The sequence below is a fragment of the Haliotis cracherodii genome, unplaced genomic scaffold (assembly GCF_022045235.1).
Source record: "Haliotis cracherodii isolate W230 unplaced genomic scaffold, xgHalCrac1.p SCAF_7, whole genome shotgun sequence".
Lineage (NCBI taxonomy): Eukaryota > Metazoa > Mollusca > Gastropoda > Lepetellida > Haliotidae > Haliotis > Haliotis cracherodii.
In genome coordinates, this window is record NW_027266330.1 from 54,864,477 (window position 1) to 54,888,487 (window position 24,011).

Below are 24,011 nucleotides of genomic sequence, written 5' to 3' on the forward strand. Positions count from 1 at the left end.
CGTTCAAAGATACAGCCCAGTTGAGACTATGTTTTAATGTCATAGATTAAATATTACAATCATCCCGGGATTTAGTATGGAGACTGGATATTGCTTAAACTGCACAAAGAGCAAGAAGAAGCTCTGACATGTCGTACAAAGAATGAAAGACTTTGATGTTCATTAAAAAGTGTCATGTGTTCATATTCTCCCAACTAAATTCCAATCAAAGACTTCACCTGAAAAAAACAGATTTTATGAGCCTGAATAAGAGAAATAAACTTAAAAATTTGCAACAGATTTATTTCCTTTATCGGTTCCATCAAAAGCGTAATTATTTTTTAAAGTCTTTTCTGGGACAATATTTGCTCCGATATTAGCTTTGTGACCGATGACACTATTCGCTCACTGTGTGTTTTTTTTACGAAGGTGGTCACGTGTGATGTTCCTCCTGCCTCATCTAACGCCATCTTGGAGACTACGATCAACGCTGTCGGGTTTGATACGATAGTCACGTATGCGTGCAAAGATGGCTATGAGCAACTGAGCGGTGACGAGCAGAGGAAGTGCCTTGTGAGTGGTCAACTGGACGGCGAGGAACTCATCTGTGCAGGTTAATATCCATATACGTGTGTGTGTGTGTGTGTGCGTGCGTGCGTGTGCGTGTGTGTACATGTGCGTGCGTGTGTGTGTGTAATCTGGGTGTTTTGTTTTAGGCAGATTAGTTAGGGGTTTTCAGTCAACATGTATTTTATTTCTCTTAAATGAGGCGTCAAATAATTTCACAGTCATTATTTTTCAGAACATCCAGCATGTCCACTGAACGATATTTTAATAAAACCTAAGGGCAAATACAGAACTTCCTATTTATCAAACGCTATAAGATTTTAGGGCTTCCGAGGAATGCTAAACTTTTATCGACGAGTTCTGACATATTTTAAAAAAGCAAACGACACAGGGGTACGATTCTATGTATCACACATAATCAACCTTCTTCGAACCATTTCAGTAATAACAAGTGTCGTGAGTGTAGAAGTCAAATATTTGTTTTATAATGGTTACAAATGACGACCCAATGGACAGCAAAGCAAGATGCAAAGGTATCCAAGCAATATCTCCTGCGGAAGCTAGTTTTGGATGATAAAGTATTTATTCAGCATTTTAGGGAACAGATTATTTATGTTTTGTATATATATTTGGCCTGCAAGAATGCGTCAATGATCTGCTTGCATTATCTTAGTGGTCATCAAAGTAAGGATATAAAGATCGCGGGTTCGAATCCCAGATTCGTTCAGATAATGATCCATTGTCTTGTCATTGCCTCATGCGAAACAACGCACTCACTTCCACACACAATGTAGCAATGTAATTCCGATTAATTCTATTTAAGATACATCAGTAACGCCCAGTAGCAACGTGGACCTGATAGCGCGTCCGACCGACGGCATTCAGTACAGGAGCTACGTGGGCGACAACGACCTGATGAGGATCAACAGAGATGGCGAGGTTGTGCAGTGGCAGTTCTTCTCGTCTAGATCAGGGAGAGCACTCATGCAGGTCTGGAGACCACGATCTGATGCCGGAAGTCGAAAGTAAGTTTGCAGTTCATACATTTGAATTAGTGTTATGTCCATTTCCACTTCCGATTCACTATCCGATCTCATTTTATTCCAAATACTCCATTGTATCTTATATCTATTCTTACCATCACAACTTTTACAAATTGCGATCACCCTCGATTATTCTGTATATTTTATTCGAACTCTCTATTTTGTTATGATAAAAACCCTGGACCTGGTCTATGCCATAGCTTCGATTTGAGCATACAACAAACAGACTTAATGCTAGAAATAGTGGTCCACTCAAAATACACATAATGCGAGAGAAATTTCGTGAAAAAGATTATTAAGGACTGGGTCCACGGTTTTTAACATAATGAAATCTCAATTCTGTGGTCTTTTATTATTTACAACCACGGTTATTCGTGACGGTAACTGACTCTTTCTTTTGAGAGGCCATACCCAGATTTGAGACACAATCAAGTACATTGTTCCATCTACAAGCCATTTTTTTTATCAACACACCTTACTGGACTTGTGAAAATCAGAATGCTTAGATCACTTGGAGCCAGAGCTCGGCGTCAAACTATATATGTCATAGTTTTCTAGAAAATACGTCACATACATATCTTGTTACCAACGAAAGTGACTATTTGAACACGTCATAATACTAAATGAATTAAGTATATTGCGGAATGAATAAGTTATATTTCTGAGTGAATTAGTACTGTTACAAAATAGATGCTAAGGAACCAGTTTAAAATGTTTAAACCACGATGCATTTTGTTATTTCTTGATCATGTGACAAATATGGTACCTGTGTTCAAACAAAGGGACTAAATGAACGTGTGATAATTCAAAAAGAATAATTAACATGTCTGAATGAATAAACAATAGGCTTTATGTCAATGAGTAATGTTACTAAATAGTGTCTGAGGTCGATCTTACATGTTTAAACCACTATATGTTTAATTCTTTTTATTTGCCGAGTTTCCACAGCAGGTCCACACGTATACATACGGTAATTGGTTGTTAATCCAGTATATGCACAGAAGGACAATAGTATAATGTTATGGAAATTGATCGGGGTTTAAGCCCAGTTGGGCAAATCCAGAGATTTTGAAAATGTAAAATAAAAGCGACAAAACCCTTTCCATTTTCATGGAACTCCAAGCCTCTGGCCAAACCAGATTTGATTGTATGTTTCCGAGTATAATAAGCATGTGTTTATGAATCACTATCAAATGTTGATGATACTAGGTGTTCGCGAAAAACGACCTAGAAGCCAAAGTTGAGTATATTGTTGGCAGGACTAAATATGTCGCTGTTCAAGACTGAAGACTCTCTGTTTTCCTGGGATTGTACTCTTTAAGGAGAAGATATGTCCTGCCCCTTCATCAGCTGCAGGTTGATGATAAAGCTGCAAGAGATATCCTTGAAACATCGTTACAAAACAATAAAGAAGTTGTCATCCCTAAATGTTCTTCACGTTTTTTAACTTCTAAATGTCTATAAAAGACTTATTTCTGTTTTTTTTTTTCAAGTTTATTGTTCGATTCCAATTCTGGGTTCACTGCCTACTTCAAGTGATATCTTTACGTATCTTCTGACTAGATTCGAGTTCATAGGCCACAATCTGGTGGACAGTAAGATGACCGGACAGGTGGACACATTCGACGTCCCTGAGTATGAGCGTGTCCAGGTGAAGACTGGAGATCTGATCGGTATCTACTACTATGACCCTCTCCCAGGGATAGCCTTCACTGAGTGCAGTGCGAGCCAGCATCCTGAGGCTTCACAGATGTCCTGGATTAACACCAAAGTGAAGAAGCCCTCCTACTTTGTAAGTGGGGAGATATACGACCAGGCGGACCGGAACAAGTGCTACATCATGTCCTTCAGAGCAATGGTCGGACCGGTGAGTATCTTGCACCACGGTTTGAGTGAGTTAGTGAATGTGTGGAGTTTTACGCCACTTTTATGGACACCAGAATTGGGGCTTCACCCTTTGTACCATTGTAGAATAGAACCTGGGACTAAGGGATCACGAACAATTGCTTTGACCAAGAGACGGTTGAGAGAGAAGGGCTTTACACTGCTTTTAGCAGTATTCCAGTTCCCGGGACCCCAGACTTCATGTATTGTACCCATATGAGAATCTATTCCGGATTTGGAGGAGTTTCCTTTCCATTTCATCCCAGACACCTTCGAGTGATGCGCAGGTCCATAGGTCTTGGCGAGGTGTTGTCATGGTTAGGTGGTCTCTGACGTGGCTGTTCCGTTGATGCCGTCGTCATAAGTGCAGTATGATGTGCGTGTATCCAATATACTGTTTTTTTAACAAATGTAAAAGACGTTAACGTATATTTTGAAACAGATCATTATCGCTGTTTCCATCAAAACACATACAGTATGTCCTCTAAATATTATATTTTTTCTCAAATTCGTCAGATTAAATAAACCATGTTCATCACAGTAATCCTTTATCCACCCCTTGTCTGTGTCATAGTATTTTTGTATTCTTAAATTCTTATTTGGAGAAGATTAATAATCCAACGTGGCTGGAAAAGAATATCTTGAATATTTTACTTGTATTTATGTAATCAAGACTTCAAATCATATTGCCAGTAGGGACAACTGCAAATTCTGTGTTTAGCAACAATTGCACCTAATGTGAATTTTGTCTCTGAAAATCACTTGGGCTTTTGAAGTGTTTAGATTACACACAACCTGTAAGATGGGACAGTTGTAGGGCCTCAATAAAGACTTTTAGGTCAATCATTCTTAGACCACCTTTTTTATCAAGTTGGTTCTTTGATTTTTATCATTTTAACCTATCGAAAATAAATGTTCTATTTAGATATTGGTCAGGTGGGTTGGATAAAGCTGATTCTATGTGTACTTGAGTTTATAACGCTGGTAATTTAATATAGGAGTAAATGTCTATGTTTTCAGTTTGCCAGCAATCCATTAACTATTTCATTAACTAGATCTTGTACAGGTGTATGGAGGGGCAATCTGAAAACTTGGAAATTGCCATAGTTCCAGTCCAGGTCAAGTTCTTAACAGATTTTACCTTTCTGTCAATCATTATAAATTCTTCAGATGCAGTGTCAAAAGCCTTTTCAAAATCAGTATTCTACCTGTGGTTTGCTTCTTACTTTTCAAACAAAACATCGCAGTCTAATATTGTCACTTATTATTTACCTGGCATGAATCCTGCAGTCAACTTTACTTGTGTAACATCTGATTTCAAGATGGCAAAAGTACTTGGGAGGCTTTTCACCTTCTTCGTATCATTGAATGCCTATTCTAATATAATTTCCTCTGATTTGTTCCTCTTTTATAGTTTGTATAGTTTTTATAGTGTTGTCTCTACAAGATCTGCTAAAGGTTCCTCGTTTATGTTTTAGAAGTTTGGGTTGATGTTAGTTTCAATTTCGTTTGTTTTAGTGTCTAATTCATGTATTTGCCTGTTTCTATTTGTTTTATGATACGTAGCAAAGGAAAAAGTCTTACCTCTAACTTTCATAAGTCCACAGAAATAAAGTATCCTTAACACTTAGTTCTAAATTAGAATCATCATTTAGTTTTATTTCATCTTGACTTTGTATATCCCTATTTGGTTTCTAACCATAGCAGTAAAGTCTCCATTCCTCAATAACGACGTGTTAAGTTTCCAGTACCCTTCACCCCTGTGTTTGGTGAAAGAAGTGACAGAGCCATGGTAGTGACATAGTGCTAGGTGACACGTACCTCTTGGACTGCTGCCTTAGATCATTCTTCCATCAGGTTTTTTTTTATTCTTGATGGATTTAGACCTATCCATGGATTTAGGTCAGCTGTGTCATTAGTTTCTTCTCAAATGAACTGTTATCTTAATGTAAACAACCAGGCTGCCAACTGCAATTAAAATCTGGTCAGGACACCAATAGTATTTTTACCAGCAGGTAAATCAGTTGCTGCTACTGTTAATAACTGCAAGTATATTTAGAACAGTTTCCACATCCACTGGTACATACTTTTCTCTTTGAGTATATTGGTCTTACCATTTCTTTGGAGGTGCGACACCTCACTGCCAGGGCCAAGTAGTCGAATCCAACGAAATAGTTAAACGTCGTCGATCTGGGTCATTTTAGCCTATGTTCGTCGTGATAGTAAAGGGATACTGTTTAAAGACACCATAATAACTCACTTACAATGGAGAATGAATTTGGATCCGATGGATCAGATACGAATAACCATCAAATTATCCCACTTCATATCTCAACGAACTTTCGGCTACGACTTCCGGTTGGTCGATATTCTGAAGTAGTGGCAAACACTATACAATGGACTCCTTTCATGTGGAATATGTTAACACGAACCTATGATTTTTTATGCTTGAATCTTTAGGAAAGGAAATACAAGCTGTACCCTACCAACTGGCTTCCACTGATAAGTCGTGGGAAGGTAGGTTCCAAGAAGCATGTGTATTCCGGCATCAACGCCAACTTCCGTATCCAGCATGATGGCGAGATCATCCAGTGGAAGTTCTTCTCCAAATTCGTCGGAGACATCGCGCTGCAAGTGTGGCGGGAAGTGGGGACAAATCAGTGAGTCCTGTTGAATATATCATCCAGTTCTGCGAAGCTGTTTCTCGTTTTGAAATATTTGAAAAGGGGTGTCACGATCAATCGAAATATCGATATATTGTTATTGGTAAGCACTTAAAGTCAATAAATCGATTGTTAAATCAGTTTCCGATCAATAGTATCGATATCAGTTAGGTATATAGATAGTTTTGATTGTATTTACCATATCAATAAAATACATGCAATACTGTTCAAATTTGTTTTTCTTTTGATCATGATATAAGGGTAACGCTATTTTTCAGGGCATTATCATTTGCAGTATCCCGAGGTCTTCCATTAACTGCCCGACGAAGGAGGGCAGTTGAAAAGACCGAAGGCTTCTGCAAATGATAATGCCCTGAAAAATTGCGTTACCGTTATTATAGCTAAAATGGATGGATTTTTCTATCAAATAAATGGAAACAACAATATCGGGTTATCAATATATCAATACGAATGTCACTGACCCACTTTTACAAAAATGGAAAATTGACTATTGAACGTGACGTCACCTATCCTATCCTATGACGTCACCTAACAACGGGCGTGATTGTGGCCCGTCGTCAAGCAATATGAGGGCATTATCAAGTTACAGTGGCCCGCTCATTTCTGATAACATGCGGGCAGTTTAATGATAATTCTATCCATTTTAGCTACAAGTGGTAGTAATTTACATATGGTAATGTGGAAGTTTCGTTTTCTTAAATCATTAGGGAAAAGAAAAAAAACAAATCAGTCATATCTTTTTATTTGTTATGTTTATCACATTCAAAGGAAACTTCAGTTCCAAAGTTTAATACAACTCTAAAATCCATCTAAAATGATACACTGAAAACTGTCGATATTTATCGCAATAGTTTATTTCAATATCAATAGTTATCGTAATTGTGATTTCCAGACCAATAGTCACCCCTATATTTGAACAGCCAAATGTTGCAGCCTTAACAACGACAATCCCATGTCTACAGTCCTTGGTATATCTCCTTTCTCTCTGACATGGTTTCTTTTCTTGCCTGATAAGGGGGCACGGGTGGCCCAGTCGTCTAAGGCGCCGCTGTGCAGAGTTGCGTCCCTTGGACACGCCAGAAACCTATGATTGTGGGTTCGAATCCCTATTCGCCCCGATTATGTTTCTAGGTTTGTCAACACCATACCCGTGCTCGTGGGTTTCACCGAAGTGGTAAACGTCTTAGACCTGCATCACTTCGGGCTTTCCTCCCACATTAAGGTGACACGCCGCGATATAACTGGAATAGTGTTAAAAGCGGCCTTAAACCCAACTCACTCACTCACTCTTGCCTGATAAAAACAGTTACAAGTGCCTAATGAGCTCGGCGTATAACACCGTTTACGTGGTTCAGTTAAAAATAATAATGTAATGTAATAATACAGTACAGACAAAAGACAATAAACTGACAAGATAATGTCAGACTGGATGCTAACTATTTAAATGAATGGTTCTCTTCGCCCTGTGTGTTTTAAGCTGTAGATAAGTTCCGCAGTGTAAACTTTGCTTGTAGTTCGGGGCGATTTCATAGATCGAATGGCCAGGCTCGCTGACCATGGGATGCGTGTCATAGTACTCCGACGGCCTGGAACAGTGATCATGGTATCAATCACTGGTTTGCTTGTACAGACTCCATTATTTACCTGACCGCCGTCAGATAGATGGAGTTTTCCTGAGTGCGGTGATAAACAAATTACAAACACGTTCCCTTTTGCTCCAGGTTCAGTCTTGTTGGGCAGAACATAGTGAAGACCATCGACAACGCGGTACAGGTGGTCAACGTCAGCGCCAGCGACCGCATCAGCGTGGAGGCTGGTCAGCTGATAGGGTTACACTACGGCAAGAACAGGGGCGGCCTCTGTTACAACAACTGCAAGGCCAACAAGAACCCAGAGGCTATGGACGTCAGCTGGATGGAACCCGATATACCCAATTCTGAGGATATCACACCAGGTAAATAGAAAGAACGTGACCAGGTAAATGTGGTTGAATGAATGTTGTTTTATGTTGATGTCTGCACTTTTCAAGCTATATGACGCGGTCAGGTAAATGTTGTTGGTTGAATGCTTGTATACGTTGATGTCAGCACCATTCCAGCTATATGACGCGGTCAGGTAAATGTGATTGAGTGAATGTTGTTTTACGTTGATGTCTGCACTATTCCAGCTGTATGACGCGGTAAGGTAAATGTGGTTGAATGAATGTTGTTTTACGTTGATGTCTGCACTATTCCAGCTGTATGACGCGGTCAGGTAAATATGGTTGAATGAATGTTGTTTTACGTTGATGTCTGCACTATTCCAGCTGTATGACGCGGTCAGGTAAATGTGGTTGAATGAATGTTGTTTTACGTTGATGTCTGCACTATTCCAGCTGTATGACGCGGTCAGGTAAATGTGGTTGAATGAATGTTGTTTTACGTTGATGTCTGCACTATTTCAGCTATATGATATGGTCAGGTAAATGTGGTTGAATGAATGTTGCTTTACGTTAATGTCTGCACCATTCCAGCTGTATGACGCGGTCAGGTAATTGTTGTTGAATGGATGTTGCTTTACGTTAGTGTCTTCACTATTCTAGCTATATGATGTGGTCAGCTAAATGTGGTTTAGTGAATGTTGTTTTACGCATCATTTTAGCCTTGAGGAAAGAAAACAGTTGATATGAGGATATGTTTTTTTCTTCGAAATTATTTTGATTCGTTTTGGGATTTGTGTGTAACGGGATATTTTTTCATGTCCAAGGACGTTTTACGAAAGGCAGTGCTGACATTCAGATATGGTTACGTTTTCGTCAATGATTCTAAACATTACAGGTGCGACTACATGTGTAGCATGGTTGGTTGGTTGGATGGTTGGTTGTTTAACGCCGCACTCAGCAATATTCCAGCTATATGAAGGCGGTCCGTATATAATCGAGTCTGGACCAGACAATCAAGTGATTGATATCATGACCAACGATTCTCCACGCAATTTGGAACGATGACATGCTTCAACCAAGTCAGCGAGCCTGATCACCCGATCCGATTAGTGGCATCTTACGACAAACATAGTCGCCTTTTACGGCAAACATGGGTTGCTGAAGACCTATTCTTCCCCAGATATTCCCGGGTCTGGGGTAGGATTACATAGCCTACGTGTTACATGGGTAATATACTTGTGCACTGTTTATTGTTACAGAAATGGTGTTCACTTTCCAAAGGAGGGGTTGTCGAATTTTCTCCCTCACTGCGTTCATCAAACCAGTAAGTACATTGTCCAGGTTGGGTGATTATAGTCCAGTGACATATTATAGGTTACTTAAGCGTGGGTCATTGTAGTCCAGTCAGATATTCCTGGTTATAGAACCTTGGGTCATTGTAGACCAGCCATATAGTCTTGTTCATAGAACCTTAGGGCAATGTAGTCCAATCATAGATTTCGGGTTACGGAGCCTGTGTTGGTGTATTGTCGTCCAGACATATATTCGAGGTTACAACATGTTTCGTCATTTTCATCCAGTCATATAAGTTACATCACGTTTTGTCGTTTTTCCTTGGCCAGAATGATGACTGTTGTATCCATCGTTACAGTTGTAACAGTTGATGTATACGTTATACTGTATGTCAGTTTATATTGCATTGAGTTATACAATGAGGAAAGAGAGAATAACAGTCAAACAGTCCGTTTGTATATTGCAAATATAACCATTAGAAATATGTATTTGAAAACGTAAAGGCAGGTGTCCAAATTTCCAAATGTGTTTATTGTTTGTAGGTGGAGTGATCTGACGATGCTTCCGGCTGACTCTATCAGGAAAGTTAAAAGAATAAACGAATCTGAACTCACTTCCGTATTACTGTGTTTTGTTGACCCACAACGTAGTCTCGACTTGTTGGATGTCCGTGAAGGAAGGAGTTGTAAGGATCTACTATTGTAACGTTATACGTCTGTGTCCATATGTCAGGACAGCGTGTCGGATAAAAGTGGGAGGATAGCCCCGACTGATACAGATCTGAATTACAAGACGTTTACTGGTTTGGTGAAACCTACGAACATGGGAATTGTTGCTAACAAACCTAGAATCAGGGCGAATCTTTGTTTGTTTGTGTATTTGTTAGTTGTTTAACGCCGCTCTCAGCAATATACCAGCTATATGACGGCGGTCTGTAAATAATCGAGTCTGGACCAAATAATCCAGTGATTGACATAATGAGCATCGATCTAAGCAATTGGGATTGATGACATGCATCAACTAAGTTAGCGTGCCTGATCACCCAATCCCGTTAGTCGCCTCTTACGACAAGCATAGTCGCCTTTTACGGCAAGCATGGGTCAAGTGGCGGCGCCTTAGACGACAGTGCAGCCCATTACCGAGCTATCTGTTATGATAAACACATCCGTACGTTTATCGCTGTCATATGGCAGTGTTCTTTTGTGAAACAATGCTGTAATTATGTTACGAAGATTCAGTTGAGATTCAGTATAAGTTCAAAACATTGTGATTTGACAAAACAAGACGTGATATGGCTGACATACATGTACATGTTCAAAGCGACTTTAAACTCAACTCTCTCATTCACGCAGTGTTGTGGTTCGATAAACAAATCAGAAAAATAATTAAACGGAAGGCCTGGTCGGCTTTAAACAGTGCAGAGTTGCGTCCCTTATTCATTCCGATAAAGGTATCACTTCCAAGAGTTGTGCTTTTTCGGGATCACAAAAGAATTGTATCACCTCTGTGACCTTGACCCTGCCCCCCCCCCCCCCCCCCCCCCCCTCCCCCCAACCCCTCCAGCACTGAGTTGACACGCCGTCAAATAACTTTTTTAAGCAGCATAAAAGTCAACTCTCTCATTTATTCCAAATGCTAATGTGAAAAGCCGTTGAAACCTTATACCTTATAAGAGGTTGGTGTGGAGTTACAGACAGGATTTACCCACTTGTAAAGAGGTTGGTGTGGGTTTCTAGACAGGATTTACACACTTGTAAAGAGGTTGGTGTGGGGTTCTAGACAGGATTTACCCACTTGTTAAGAGGTTGGTGTGGGGTTCTAGACAGGATTTACACACTTGTAAAGAGGATCTGCAGAACTCTTGCTCACAAGTTCTTTTCAGGACCATTCAGCAATGGGAAAACAATGAAGACATATGACGTTTTTCAATATCAAATCATTGGTTCTCAACGTGTACAGGGTGTATGAGTGTAGAATCTTGCTGTAGATGCCTTGACACGTTGAGGTCACAGGTACAAGGTGATCCAATCATTAGTCCCCATTAGTCCACTATGGGTGTAGAATCTTGCTGTAGATGCCTGTATACGTTGAGGTCACAGGTACAAGGTGATCCAATCATTAGACCCCGTTAGTCCACTTTGGGTGTAGAATTTTGCTGTAGATGCCTGTATACGTTGAGGTCTCGGGTACAAGGTGATCCAATCATTAGTCCCCATTAGTCCGCTATGGGTGTAGAATCTTGCTGTAGATGCCTGTGTACGTTGATGTCACAGGTACAAGGTAATCCAATCATTAGTCCCCATTAGTCCGCTATGTGTGTAGAATCTTGCTGGTAGATACGTCGACGTGTCCGATGTAGAATGAGTCCAACGTAGACAAGACCACAGATTAAAAACACGACTCCAGTGAAGTAGAAAGACGTCAGGTAACTCCCGGTTGTGTCGTACAGAAATCCTGAAACATCGCCACTAAACATTATTGCTTGTTTGTTTGTTTGTTTGGTGTTTGACGCTGCAGTCAGCAATAGTCCAGCTATATGACAGCGGTCCGTAAAGAATCAAGCAATCCCGTGATTGACATCATGAGCATCAGCGACCCTGACCACAGGATTCGTTAGTCGCCAATAACGACAAGCATGGGTTGCTGAAGACCTTTTCCAAACCGGATCTTCGCGGGTCTTAATGAAATTTAAGGCAAATTTGCTATATTAATATCCGAAAAAATCACCATTGTAACATTTGAGTCCATTTCAAATAATTTGTCATTTCCACGATGTTCGTGTTACAGATGCCCGTGCAGGGGGGTGGGGGGGGTGGGGGGGGGGGGGGGGGGGAGGGGGGGGAGGCACCTGAGACATAGGGAATCACTCCATGTTTATATACTGAAACACTTTGCAAACGCATATTCAACTTGAACTCGAAATCAGAACAGATGAAAAGCTTTCTTTTGTGCTCAAGCCCATCACCAAACACATCGAATAAATTTCGAACCCGTACGACGGCAGTGTTGTGTTTCATTATTTCAAGCCAAAATACACAGAACAGATTAATTTAATTTTTGTGGCCATTTTGCAATATAATATTAAAATAATCATTATCCGGATGCGGTAGGGTAACCCAGAGAATACAGCGTCCGCTCGACACACCGAAGGCCCGGGTTCGAGTCCACACTTGAGTACAATGTGAAGCCCATTATGATTCCTTCGCAATAACATTTCTGTAAACAATCAAGTCTTGATCAGACAATCAAGTGATGGACCAGACAATCCAATGAATGTACTGATTTTGTTGAAACGAACATGCCACTTCATGCGGTCTCCTTACCAGTGAGTGAGTGAGGTTTTACGCAGGTTTTAGCAATATTCCAGCAATATCACGGCGGGGGACACCACAAATGGGCATCACACATTGTACCCATGTCGGGAATGAAGCCGGATCTTCGGCGTGACGAGCGAACTCTTTATCCACTAGGCTACCCAACCGCCCCGTATGCTGAGAACTTCCCCAGTAAGTCAGTCACAATGAAAGCGCGTCATAACACATTTACATCAAGTACAAGACTGCCAGGTCTGCTTACCAGCTAGAGGCGATGCCAGCATTATAAAAATTCCTCCGAGAAAGGTCAGCATACCAAGAGCATTTGCGGTCTGATGCAGGCCAACAATCTCCGTTATGACGACCGCTATGAAACCGGTGTAGCTACCTGTAATTATTCTCTAATGTAACAACCTTATGATCTTCAGCATGACTATTACACAACCATCGACATGGTCATTTTCCTGGTTTTTATAATTTTTTATATTTATCGCCATTTTATCGCCAGCTGTATGACTGCTTCCTGTAAATAATCCAGTCTGGATCAGGTTGGTTGGTTTGTTGTGTATATATTGTGAAATATTCCAGCTATATGACGGCGGTCTGTAAATAATCGTGTCTAGACCAGACAATTTAGTGACTGAATCTATGAGCATCGATCCACGCAATTGGGATCGATGACATGAATCAACCAAGCCTGACCACCCGATCCCGTTAGTCGCCTCTTACGACAAGCATGGTCACTTTTACGGCAAGCATGGGTTCCTAAAGACCTATTCTACCCCGGATCTTCACGGGTGAGGATAAACTTTGACTACATAAATCTGCACTTGTACGATGTGTTCATTTGTGAAAAGACCAAGTCAATGCATCTCGTTCACACTTTTCTTATCGGTATAACATAAATACGAGCTCGTATGTATAGTTACATCTTATGAAATAACACAGTATCAAAATCAAATGCTATGCACATAAAAAAAATCATGTTTTTTTAAAATCTTTGACTGGGCACGGGTAACTAAAAATGAATTACTATTAGCAAGAAAATTGGATTGCTATATTAATGCAAACAAGCGTGAGAGGAAGACATGAATGGACATGCCATCTTCATAACGATGTTCAGTGTGTATAGTATTTATTTGAACAAAACGTTCCCATTAGGTTATTGAGATGGTCCCCATAAAGAGGCCGCCATATGGATCAGAGGGCCAGGCTTCATTCGTCACCACTCGCCCCTTTCCGTAACCTGCAAGAAGACTCGTCCCCCTATCGATGAATGTTATGCGCGGAAATACGACGAACCAATCAGAATGCGCGTATGATTTCGAGTTCTTTATCAAATAATCCCTCAGAAATAATTTTTGAGTTACATATGTCTTGCACCTAAAAATATACCCAAGAAACCCAAGTAAAATGTTTTGAACAATACTGTATAATTCCGCATAAATTGCATTGAAATATATAGAATATATGGGAAATATAAGTGAACCATTACGCAACGAGTTGACAATTGTTTTAGGTATGCCCGTTTGCGCTAAGACGGAACCCAGTCGCAAAAATGGCCACGAGAGGGGCACGAGTCGCTATTCGTCTTGTCATCGTACCCCCATGAGCGTTGCTCATAATACATACTTATACATACATATATGATTACCTGATCCAGAGACTCGTGAATATCCGGGATAGAATAGTTTTTAAACAAACAATACTCACCTATGAAAGCGCCATGCACGGCTGCATAAACGGCAAACAAAGTGTACGTCTTTATCAACGTGCACAGCAGTGTCGCTGCACCACAGACAAGGAGCATACAAGCGTGACATGATAAGATGCTGACACAGTCAAAGGTGGAGACGAAACCAAAGACCAGCCTCCCTGCAATGCCAGCTATCCCCATGATGGACACAAGGAATGATGCGTTGCCCTTGGTTACCCCCGTGAGGCGAGCCAGGTCGGGGAGGTGGACGAAGGGGACGATGTACACCAGGTATGTCGTTGTGATGATGGCGAGGGTGACGGTGAAGGAGACGTTGTGTATGACGGTAAAGAAGTCTTTGAATAGTCGGGTGAATCGGGAACCAAAACCGCCTTCCTGGACATGTTCTGTAAGAAGCCACGCAGTGTATAAGGTGACGTGAGTGAGTGAGTGAGTGAGTTTGGTTTTACGCCGCTTTAAGCAATATTCCAGCAATATCACTGCGCGGGACACCAGTAATGGGCTTCACACATTGTATCTATGTCGGGAATCGAACCCGGGTCTTCGGCGTGACAACGAACGCTTTAACCACAAGGCTACCCGACCGCCCCAAAGTGAGTATGGTTTTACGCCACCTTTAGCAATATTCCAACAATATCACGGCGGGGGACACCGGAAAATGGGGTCCAGGTATTGTACCCAAGTAGGGAATCGAACTCGAGTCTTCGGCGCGACGAGCGAACGCGTTAACCACGAGGCTAACCAACCGCATCTTGAAGTGTAGTGAGGTGACGTGAGGTGAAATGGAGTTAAACGTTCAAGGTTATTACTCTTATAGAGCGACGTGCATGCTCGTGTCTGTGTGTGGCTTCTCGTCTTAGCCCGGACTAATGCCGGGTTTATGCTAGCAGTCGAAGATACCATGCGGCAGGTTAACATGGGATACCCCACTCACACACAATACACCGACTCCGAGGCGGCCAGTCCTTGTTTTATCCCCTCAATGTCATGCACCAGGCAGGGATACAACAAGTACCATCTCATAACGTCTTTTGTATGACGTAAGTCCCATTTCATTCAATGTATTTTTCATCTCTCTGTGCTTTTAATCGTAGAATACTTGTTGGTTTTAAATGCTTTGGCTTGAACTTCCTGACAATGACCAGTAGCAAGAGGGATGGTGTAAATCCTCCTGGGGTACCATGCAAGAAGCAGATGTACCCTCAGTCCCCATGGTTCCTAGTATGGTGGCCTAACTTTGGTTGCTGATGATCTCTAGCCCAGTTGTAATGTTTTAAATATCAGGCCGCTATCGATTCCAACGGGTGACATACGCGGTATTGATGTTATATATTTGAGATGACTACAATCACCAAGTGTTCTGTCCACAACATTCTGGCTCAATACCGGTCACTCGTATAAATGTATTTTCCTACCTCACACAAATCTGTTTTTGCGTTTCTATCTGTGACGAGTATATTACGCAGGTCATTGACATGATGATGACAGAAAATGGATCGAAATGGGGCAAAGTTTCATAGTTTCTTGGTCGGGAGACAACTGTACACGTGTGTGATGGCTAAGTCAATCAAATTAACTTAACAATGTTTACAAACCTTTCGATTCCAAATTCTTTTTAAGTTGAGCTGGCATCCTGAAGAGTGCCCCACAGACGACGAGGTTCAGGGCTACCCCTGACAACACCAGCATAAGACCCCGCCACCCATACGCCTCTAGCAGGACCCTGAACAGCTGGGGGAAGCACATTGTCCCCACCCCAGCACCAACCGAGGAGAGGGACAGGGCGAACCCCCTCCTCTTCCGGAAGTAGCTGGACACAGCCACCACGGCAGGTACCATGGCCAGACCGAGACCAGTGCCTGCAATAACAGAGTCACAACACGTTTTTTCATCTCTGATATTTAAGAAACAATATGGAGGAGCAGGAGTTGTTTATCGTACAACAAAACATTGCAGGGAGCATAGGGAGTGAGTTGTGTTTAACACCGCATTTAACAGTATTCCAGTCATATCACGGCGTGTCAGCTTAGTGTGGGAGGAAAGCCCGAAGTGATGCAGGTCTTTGACGTTTACCTCTTTGGTGAAACCCATGAGCACGGGTATGGTGCTGACAAACCTAGAAACATAATTGGGGCGAACCGGAATTCGAACCCACAATCATAGGTTTCTGGCGTGCCTAAGGGACGCAACTCTGCACAGCGAATTGCGGCGCCTTAGACGACTGGGCCACCCGTGCAGGGAGAATAAACCGTGAGAGGCGCAGTTGTTTTTTTAACGACTATTTGCTTCATAAATATCCTTACAACGAACTACAATTAGTAGCCCCTAATGAGTTCGTTATAACCGTAGTATACTGTATATATAAGAATTATTTTCATTGGTTTCCAGTGAGTAAATTAACGTACGGCTCAAGTATCATATAAGTACAGTCACAAACAACATTCATCCAAAAACGTTAAAGTATGAAAACAGCTCGTACCTCCCACCAGCCCGAAACTGAGGTAGAGGAAGTGCAAGTTCGGAGCAAAGGAGCTGGCAAAGAAACCAATCGAAGCCACACACCCTGCGATGATCGACGTCACACGGCAGCCGTAGCGACCAATCAGCAGGCTGGATAGCGGTCCACATGTGGAAACACAGAGATAGAAAAAAGCTACAGGCACCTATGGATGTGGACCATGTGAGTAGAAGTGGATGGTTGTGGTCTAGAATTCATTGAACGTTTCATTCTGTTATAAAAAAACATGACTTTGACATTATTCGTTGATGAGCCCACGGGCCAACACCTGACGATAGGGCATCCATTACACACATAACGAGTAACATGATATGCATGTAGAAGAACAAAATATTATTAAAAAACAAATGAAAAACATTAATGAGTGAGTGGGGTTTTACGCCGCTTTCAGCAATATTCCAGAAATATCCCGGCGGGGGACACCACAAATGGGCTTCACACATTGTACCCATGTCGGGAATCGAACCCGGGTCTTCGGCGTGACGAGCGAACGCTTTAACCACCTGGCTACCCGACCGAACCGGAACATTTAATGAAATAACATTTAATTTCTTAGAGTGAAAGACATTAAACAAATATTATCCATATTGAATAACATGTTATGAATGAATGTATGTTTAGTCTGTCGTCTTGCATTGTTAGACGTCGATCCAACAACAATAACTTACCACAAATCATTCAAAACGTATCATGGTAGTCATGTTGAGGACATTTCCAAATTGTACGCATCAGTGACCAAAATAACGCCACATTCTGTTCTCGTTTGTTTGTTGCAGGATGTTTGTTTGTTTGTTTGTTGTTTAATGCCACACTCAGCAATATTTCAGCGGTCTGTAAATAATCGAGTCTGGACCAGACAATTCAGTGAATGACATCTTGAGTATCGATCCACGCAATTGGGATACAATGACATGCATCAACCAAATCAGTGAGCCTGACCACCCAATCCTGTTAGTCGCCTCTTACGACAAGTATAGTCACCTTTTACGGCAAGCATGGATTGCTGAAGACCTATTCTACCCCGGATCTTCACTGGTCTCTTATTGCAGGATTATAGAAAATGAAAGCCAATCATTTGAGTTTTTGAGGATCCACACGGTATAAATCCCATTTGTATACTTTTGCGAATATATGACAACCATCTTTGATTGTATCAAAGATTATTGCAAGTCAGTGAGACAGGGATTTGCTGGACACATCTATTTTTCTTTGTACGGATTTTATGGAGGTTCGGAATCAAGTACAAGAATGGACATGCCATGGACAAGCCTTGTGTTTGTTACGAATTGGAATAAAAAAACTTATTATCAAAGCTTGACCTTGATACTATTCAACGGAATTGCTATCAGTAAATATACAACCTGTGATACCGATAATGATACTTTGGTCAAACTTGAAATCACCGATAGCTGATATAATACAGTTTGAGATGTCAAACCATGGTTTAAAGGCAGACCACGTGGGGATTCAGGGTTAGAAACAGTCTTTTTATGTCAGTCAACAAACACACCAAGCAGATACCAACAGGGGTTGAAAAATGATGAAAAATGTTACTTGACCAAGGACAAGTATGACCAACAGCTTACTTGCCTTATTTAAGAATTGACCTCCACTTTGTGTGAGTTCATTGGGGTATGAAAATTCATACAGTTTGGCCCTCACTCTATGAAGGTTCATACTCCAATGAACCCACACAAAGTGAAAGTCATTTCATATAATTTTTTATCACAATTTCTTACCTCAAAGGATGTAGGCCAAGATCTAAACCAATTTTATTTAGTACGTGTGACTTCATGTTTACACTGACAGCCAAACAACAACAGCTATATCGCGGAGTAAAGTAGTTCCCCAAAAGGAGAGGTGACATGAGCGTATGGATGAACAACTTGCTCTTCAGAAACATCTTACGCAACACGTGTGTTCAAATAATATATCCATTAGATGAGAAAGGTCTGTAAAGAACTACCTCAGTAAGTCAGTCACAATGTAGCGCGTCGTAATACATTTACATCAAGTACAAGACGTCAAAATGGCCGACACGATAAACGTGACGGGAGGATTTCCGAAGTTGTTAATGAACATGTGGTGGTTACATGTGTTAGTCATTATTAATCAACTGACCGATTATTGAAGGTGATTAAAGATGCGTCAAACAGACACCAAGGTAAATTAATAGATTGCTGGAGATGGTCACTGTCAGCCTAGACACAGAACGAGTCGATACTGACGATAGTTTGGATGTGCATTTTTTCGTTTGTTCATTAGGATGGGCCGTAGCGAGGAAATTCGTGAACAATCATGCAGTCAAGCTGTCTTACGTTTCTCAATGTATACTGAAATGCTGAGACCAAGATTAAAGGTTCTAAATGATCAGAAATAATGCTTATGTATGTTTTCGTGCTAGGGAATTCCCAGAGGTTTTCCCAGGAATGTGAAAGTAGTCCGTCAGTATTTACGTCATTTCAAGAACACGGTCTCGTGAAAAACGTATCAACGTCAAATTGTGTCGTTCATACACTTGTGAACGTCAATTTCGCGGTTAATGGACCGACCCCTTGTCCAACGGAAAAACCGTATATCGTGTAAACGTCAAAAAATATTTTAAAATGTACTTGCCCAAAATTCAGTAAAATTCTACATCAACAGAACTGAGAATAACAGATTGCGCCCCGCAATATAGCGTTATCTCGCTTACAGCGCATGGCTCCCAAAATTTACTTGCACATTTAATAAACATAAGTTTTACACTGACATGATGTTGTCCCCCAACCAAAAAAAACATTATCAGCTGATCACCTCGAGCAAGCCACGCAATACTCACATTTACAGCAACAACGGTCAGATTATCCACTTTTATGCCTTGAAACGAACTTAAGTTGCCAGAGAATGGATACATATATCCATGTAGGTGTCAACAAAGTTTTCCCGATCGAGAACGATCGTGACTTGTGTGTTCCCTCACTATTGTGCTCCTCTATATAGCGCCAACTCGGTTATAGCGCGCGGCAAAGCATGGCGCCCAAAATTTACTGACATTTATAATAAACTCAAGTTTTCCAGTGACGCCATGTTTTCCCCCCATCTCAGAAAACATAATCAGCGGGTCACCGCTATCACGTAACACCGGAAATACCAGTCAACAAATCTCTTATGATACAAATCTGTTCATAAAGAAATTGTTCATTGTTTATCTGGACTAATGATTTCAATATGTTTTATTAATTATTTTCAAAATTTAATTCAATAATTATAATAATGTTTACAATAATTTCGGCGAAATCGTATGCGAAGTGTAGATCGCACAACTCATTATTTACAGTAACCACAGTCAGTTTACCGCTAATGACGTCTTGAAACGAACTTTAGTTGCAAGAGAAAGGACACACATATCACATATGCCGTACCCTGACACGATAAAAGTCATATTTGAGGCAGTTGGACTATCCAATGTCAACATGACGCTTTCCCAATCGAAATACATGTAGCGCAAGAAGTCCCTACGGTGACTGGTCAAATTGTTCCATACGTAAAAAAATATCCTTCATACCACCTGTACCAAAGTGCTAAGCTTATGAATGTTATAATTTTAAGTATATATATATATATATATATACTGGAAACTGCAACTAAAATAATACGACATATGAATATATAATTTCTGATAAAAATAATAATTCCAGATACAATTTCTTCCGACCATTGCATTAAAATTCTTTGAAGTTGTATCATTGGGTACTTTTTAACTGAATCACCGGTAGATTGGGAGGAAACGCGTGCACAGCTGACTGGTATTTCCGGCTTTGTTTACGAGAAAACATGGATACGATGTGTTTTTGTGAAAGCGCATATTAATACCCGATAAATCTTTTTTTACACTTTGAATCATAAACAACTCCTATTCTAATCTTTTTTTAAACGTAGACCGTGTTAGGTAGGCAGAGCATGCATACTGTTTTGATTTTCATCTACCACCTCCGACTCGACTTCCGTTAAGCCGTTGATCATCTATAACGCTCATCAATTATTTGGACCCCGAAGGTAGCTTTGTAGCGAGGGATCATTGTAAAATATTTCACCAAAGCTAGGCCGAGCGATTCTTCTAAAGTCGGCACTAGACCTACCTCGCATTACAAATTCCTAGTAATGTAGTCAACTGTCCATCATTCAATTTCCAAGAAGCATGTGCCATATATGGAAGTATTACTACGATTTATCAATGAAACAAGCCTGGTTCTCATGTTGTTGACCTGCCTGACATCGAAGTGTATTAATCCCATTGGTTGACTGGTGTAACTGAATGCAAATTAGATTGCCATTTTGTGACACTAGTAAAATATTAGCCAATATAATATCGTAACATGATCACATGATTAAATTCTTGTGAAACTTGATCCAGTTCATTTTGTATGCTCTACTTGTCCACGGGCATGCTAGAAAACGTATATTACTCGCCCGACATTTAAACCTTACTTGGCACGGGCGTCGTGCAATGGTATTTTTCAACCCCTGTACCACGTATCTTCTCGCTTCCTTTATAACGGGGGCGGTCGGGTAGCCTAGTGGTTAAAGCGTTCGCAAGCCACGCCGAAGACCCGGGTTCTATTCCCGACATGGGTACAATGTGTGAAGCCCACTTCTAGTGTCCCCCGCCGTGATATTGCTGGAATATTGCTAAAAGCGGCATAAAACCATACTCACTCACTCAATCCTTTATAACGTAGCAGTCAACGATTCGACGTTAATTTTAATTCACTCATTCATTTTGTTATAATGAAGCAACATACTTGCAAAGTAAGGGTTTCCAATATGGCCGCCGCATACAAAGAGTTAATTACCTGTAAAATGCAAAGCTCCGGTAGCGACAGACCCCACCCACGCAGCCTCGGTCCTGGAGGTCTCAAACACATCTACCAGCTCCACATAGACGACTCCGAACCCATACATGATGCCGAACACGATGCCCATCATGACAGCCCGTGCGGTGACACACACCCAGCCCCACCCTCCCTCGGGGGACTGGGGAACATCCTCGTTGTCTTGGTGGGCAGCTTCCGTCAACCGTTCTCCAGGGTTAAGAGTCAGTTCCTGTTTTTGTTCTGTAGGGTGTTCGCCAAGGAGCTGGTCTCCGACCTGTGCCATTGCTGACACGTGTCTCTCCCTTGCCTGTTTGACGCCTCACCGAGATGTGGCCGGACGTGTTGTTGCATATGCAAGTCTAAAAATAGACATAAGGTCATAAGTAGGACCTTTTGTTGTTACATCCGTATGCTGCTGTGTGCGCTCATGACATATGCACGATAACCCATTAACAGACGAAGTTATGCATGGCGTCAGGACTACAAAAGGAAGAGACGCTTGTTTTTTGGAAACGAACCAAATAGCCGTTCGACCTTCGATGAAAGCAGAACAAGGGAAAGTTATGTGTTTCCATATCAGGAAGAGCTCACTGTTTCCTCGGAGCAGAATGAAATTTTGAAAAACCTACGCCCTAACCTGGCCTCTATTCTTTGACAATGGCGTTGTTTTTTACTCGAGATCAACACATTAATGAAAGGGTAGCTCCTCGAATGAATGAGTGAGTGAGTGAGTGAGTTGGGTTTAACGCCGCCTTTAACATTATTCCAGTTATATCACAGCGTGTCAGCTTAATGTGAGAGGAAAGCCCGAAGTGATGCAGGTCTCAGACGTTTAGCATTTCGGTGAAACCCACGAGCATGGGTATGGTGCTGACAAACCTAGAAACATAATCGGGGCGAACCGGGATTCGAACCCACAATCATAGGTTTCTGGCGTGCCCAAGGGACGCAACTCTACACAGCGAATCGCGGCGCCTTAGACGACTGGGCCACCCGTGTCCCCAGCTCCTCGAGTAATCACACATACATGTAACCTTCGCCAACAAAAGCCATATCTTCTATAAAAGCAGATTAACACATCATGACTGTATGCAGGCAAGGTGCACCCGAGAGCACTTTGACAGACTTGAATGGATGGGTGGCCGAGCAAAATAGTTTTAAACGTGATGACAATGCGCAGACCTTGCGTCAAGCAAGGGGCCAGCACTTATGGTGAGTGAGTGAGTGAGTATGGTTTTACGCCGCATTAAGCACTATTCCAGCAATATCACGGCGGGGGACACCAGAAATGGGCTTCACACATTGTACCCACGTCGGGAATCGAACCCGGGCCTTCGGAGTTACGAGCGAACGCTTTAACCACTAGGCTACCCGACCCGAGTGTAATTCATTCCAACTCCGCTGTGAAATGACTATGCCTTTATTTGTAGCGTTGTTGTTGAGAAATTGTGTAAGGTCGCATATTGTCCCCCGCTTTGAAGTGGATAGGCTAATTTGTTTTTTCCAGGTGGACTATTAATGACTATTTGGGTATTCCTAGCTGACGACGAGAGGAAGCATTCATTTACATTTGTTTTGTCCGGTTTGGTGAACGCAGCTTTGAAAAGTATCGCAGTCATATCAGTGGAAATGTAGAATTACTATAGTTGTATAAGGTTATTGCATATACCGCAGGATATTGCGATTATTTAGGATTCATGCAATTATCTCAGGATATTGCAGTTATTTCTGATTAATGCAGTTATATCGAGGTATTGCATTTGTTATATGGCAGTTTACTTTATTGTTGAACAATGATTGAAATGTTGAGATTCGGTAGACGCTGATTGCATTGTACTTGGACAATGATTAGTTGTCAGGAATGTAGTACTACTTAATGTAAGCAGTCGTCAGGAAGTTACTATATTTAGATGCTAGTATGGTGTAGATACTTGTGGAAACTTCGAGACTCGTCCAGCATTGTTTGGAGCCTTACAGCACTGTATAGAAAGTTCTGGAAGCTAGTCAAACATTTCATCACTCATTTACATCTAAAAATACATCAAAGACCAGCTTTCGTGTGAAGATCACCCCTGATTCCCCGCCTATCCCAATCTCGGAAGTTTGACCACTGTCGCAGTTGAGTGAATATACTATTATCGCTGACTTTTGCTATCACCACTGGATTTGTGTATTTGATACTGACCACTACAATGACATCATATATTGCCATTGGATTGTGTACTACCACTTTAT

The 24,011-nt window shown here is 41.3% G+C and overlaps 2 protein-coding genes across 2 annotated transcripts in view; one reads left to right on the top strand and one right to left on the bottom strand.

The window, feature by feature from the left end:
• LOC139449013 (uncharacterized) overlaps positions 1-9,922 on the top strand; it is a 62,201-nt gene extending 52,279 nt beyond the window's left edge. The window contains exons 28-34 of the mRNA XM_071230499.1: positions 409-592; positions 1,370-1,571; positions 3,153-3,456; positions 5,934-6,133; positions 7,879-8,111; positions 9,338-9,402; positions 9,914-9,922. Coding sequence (XP_071086600.1) covers positions 409-592; positions 1,370-1,571; positions 3,153-3,456; positions 5,934-6,133; positions 7,879-8,111; positions 9,338-9,402; positions 9,914-9,922 — 1,197 coding nt within the window. The remainder of the gene's footprint in view (positions 1-408; positions 593-1,369; positions 1,572-3,152; positions 3,457-5,933; positions 6,134-7,878; positions 8,112-9,337; positions 9,403-9,913) is intronic.
• Positions 9,923-11,333: 1,411 nt separating this feature from the next.
• On the bottom strand, positions 11,334-22,072 carry LOC139448493 (monocarboxylate transporter 14-like). The gene is made up of 5 exons (XM_071230039.1): positions 21,756-22,072; positions 15,998-16,261; positions 14,399-14,788; positions 12,948-13,073; positions 11,334-11,825 (listed from the first exon to the last, which is right to left on the bottom strand). Exons 1-5 carry the CDS (start codon positions 22,057-22,059, stop codon positions 11,674-11,676), a joined length of 1,236 nt encoding a protein of 411 aa, XP_071086140.1. The 5' UTR covers positions 22,060-22,072; the 3' UTR covers positions 11,334-11,673.
• Positions 22,073-24,011: the final 1,939 nt, after the last annotated feature.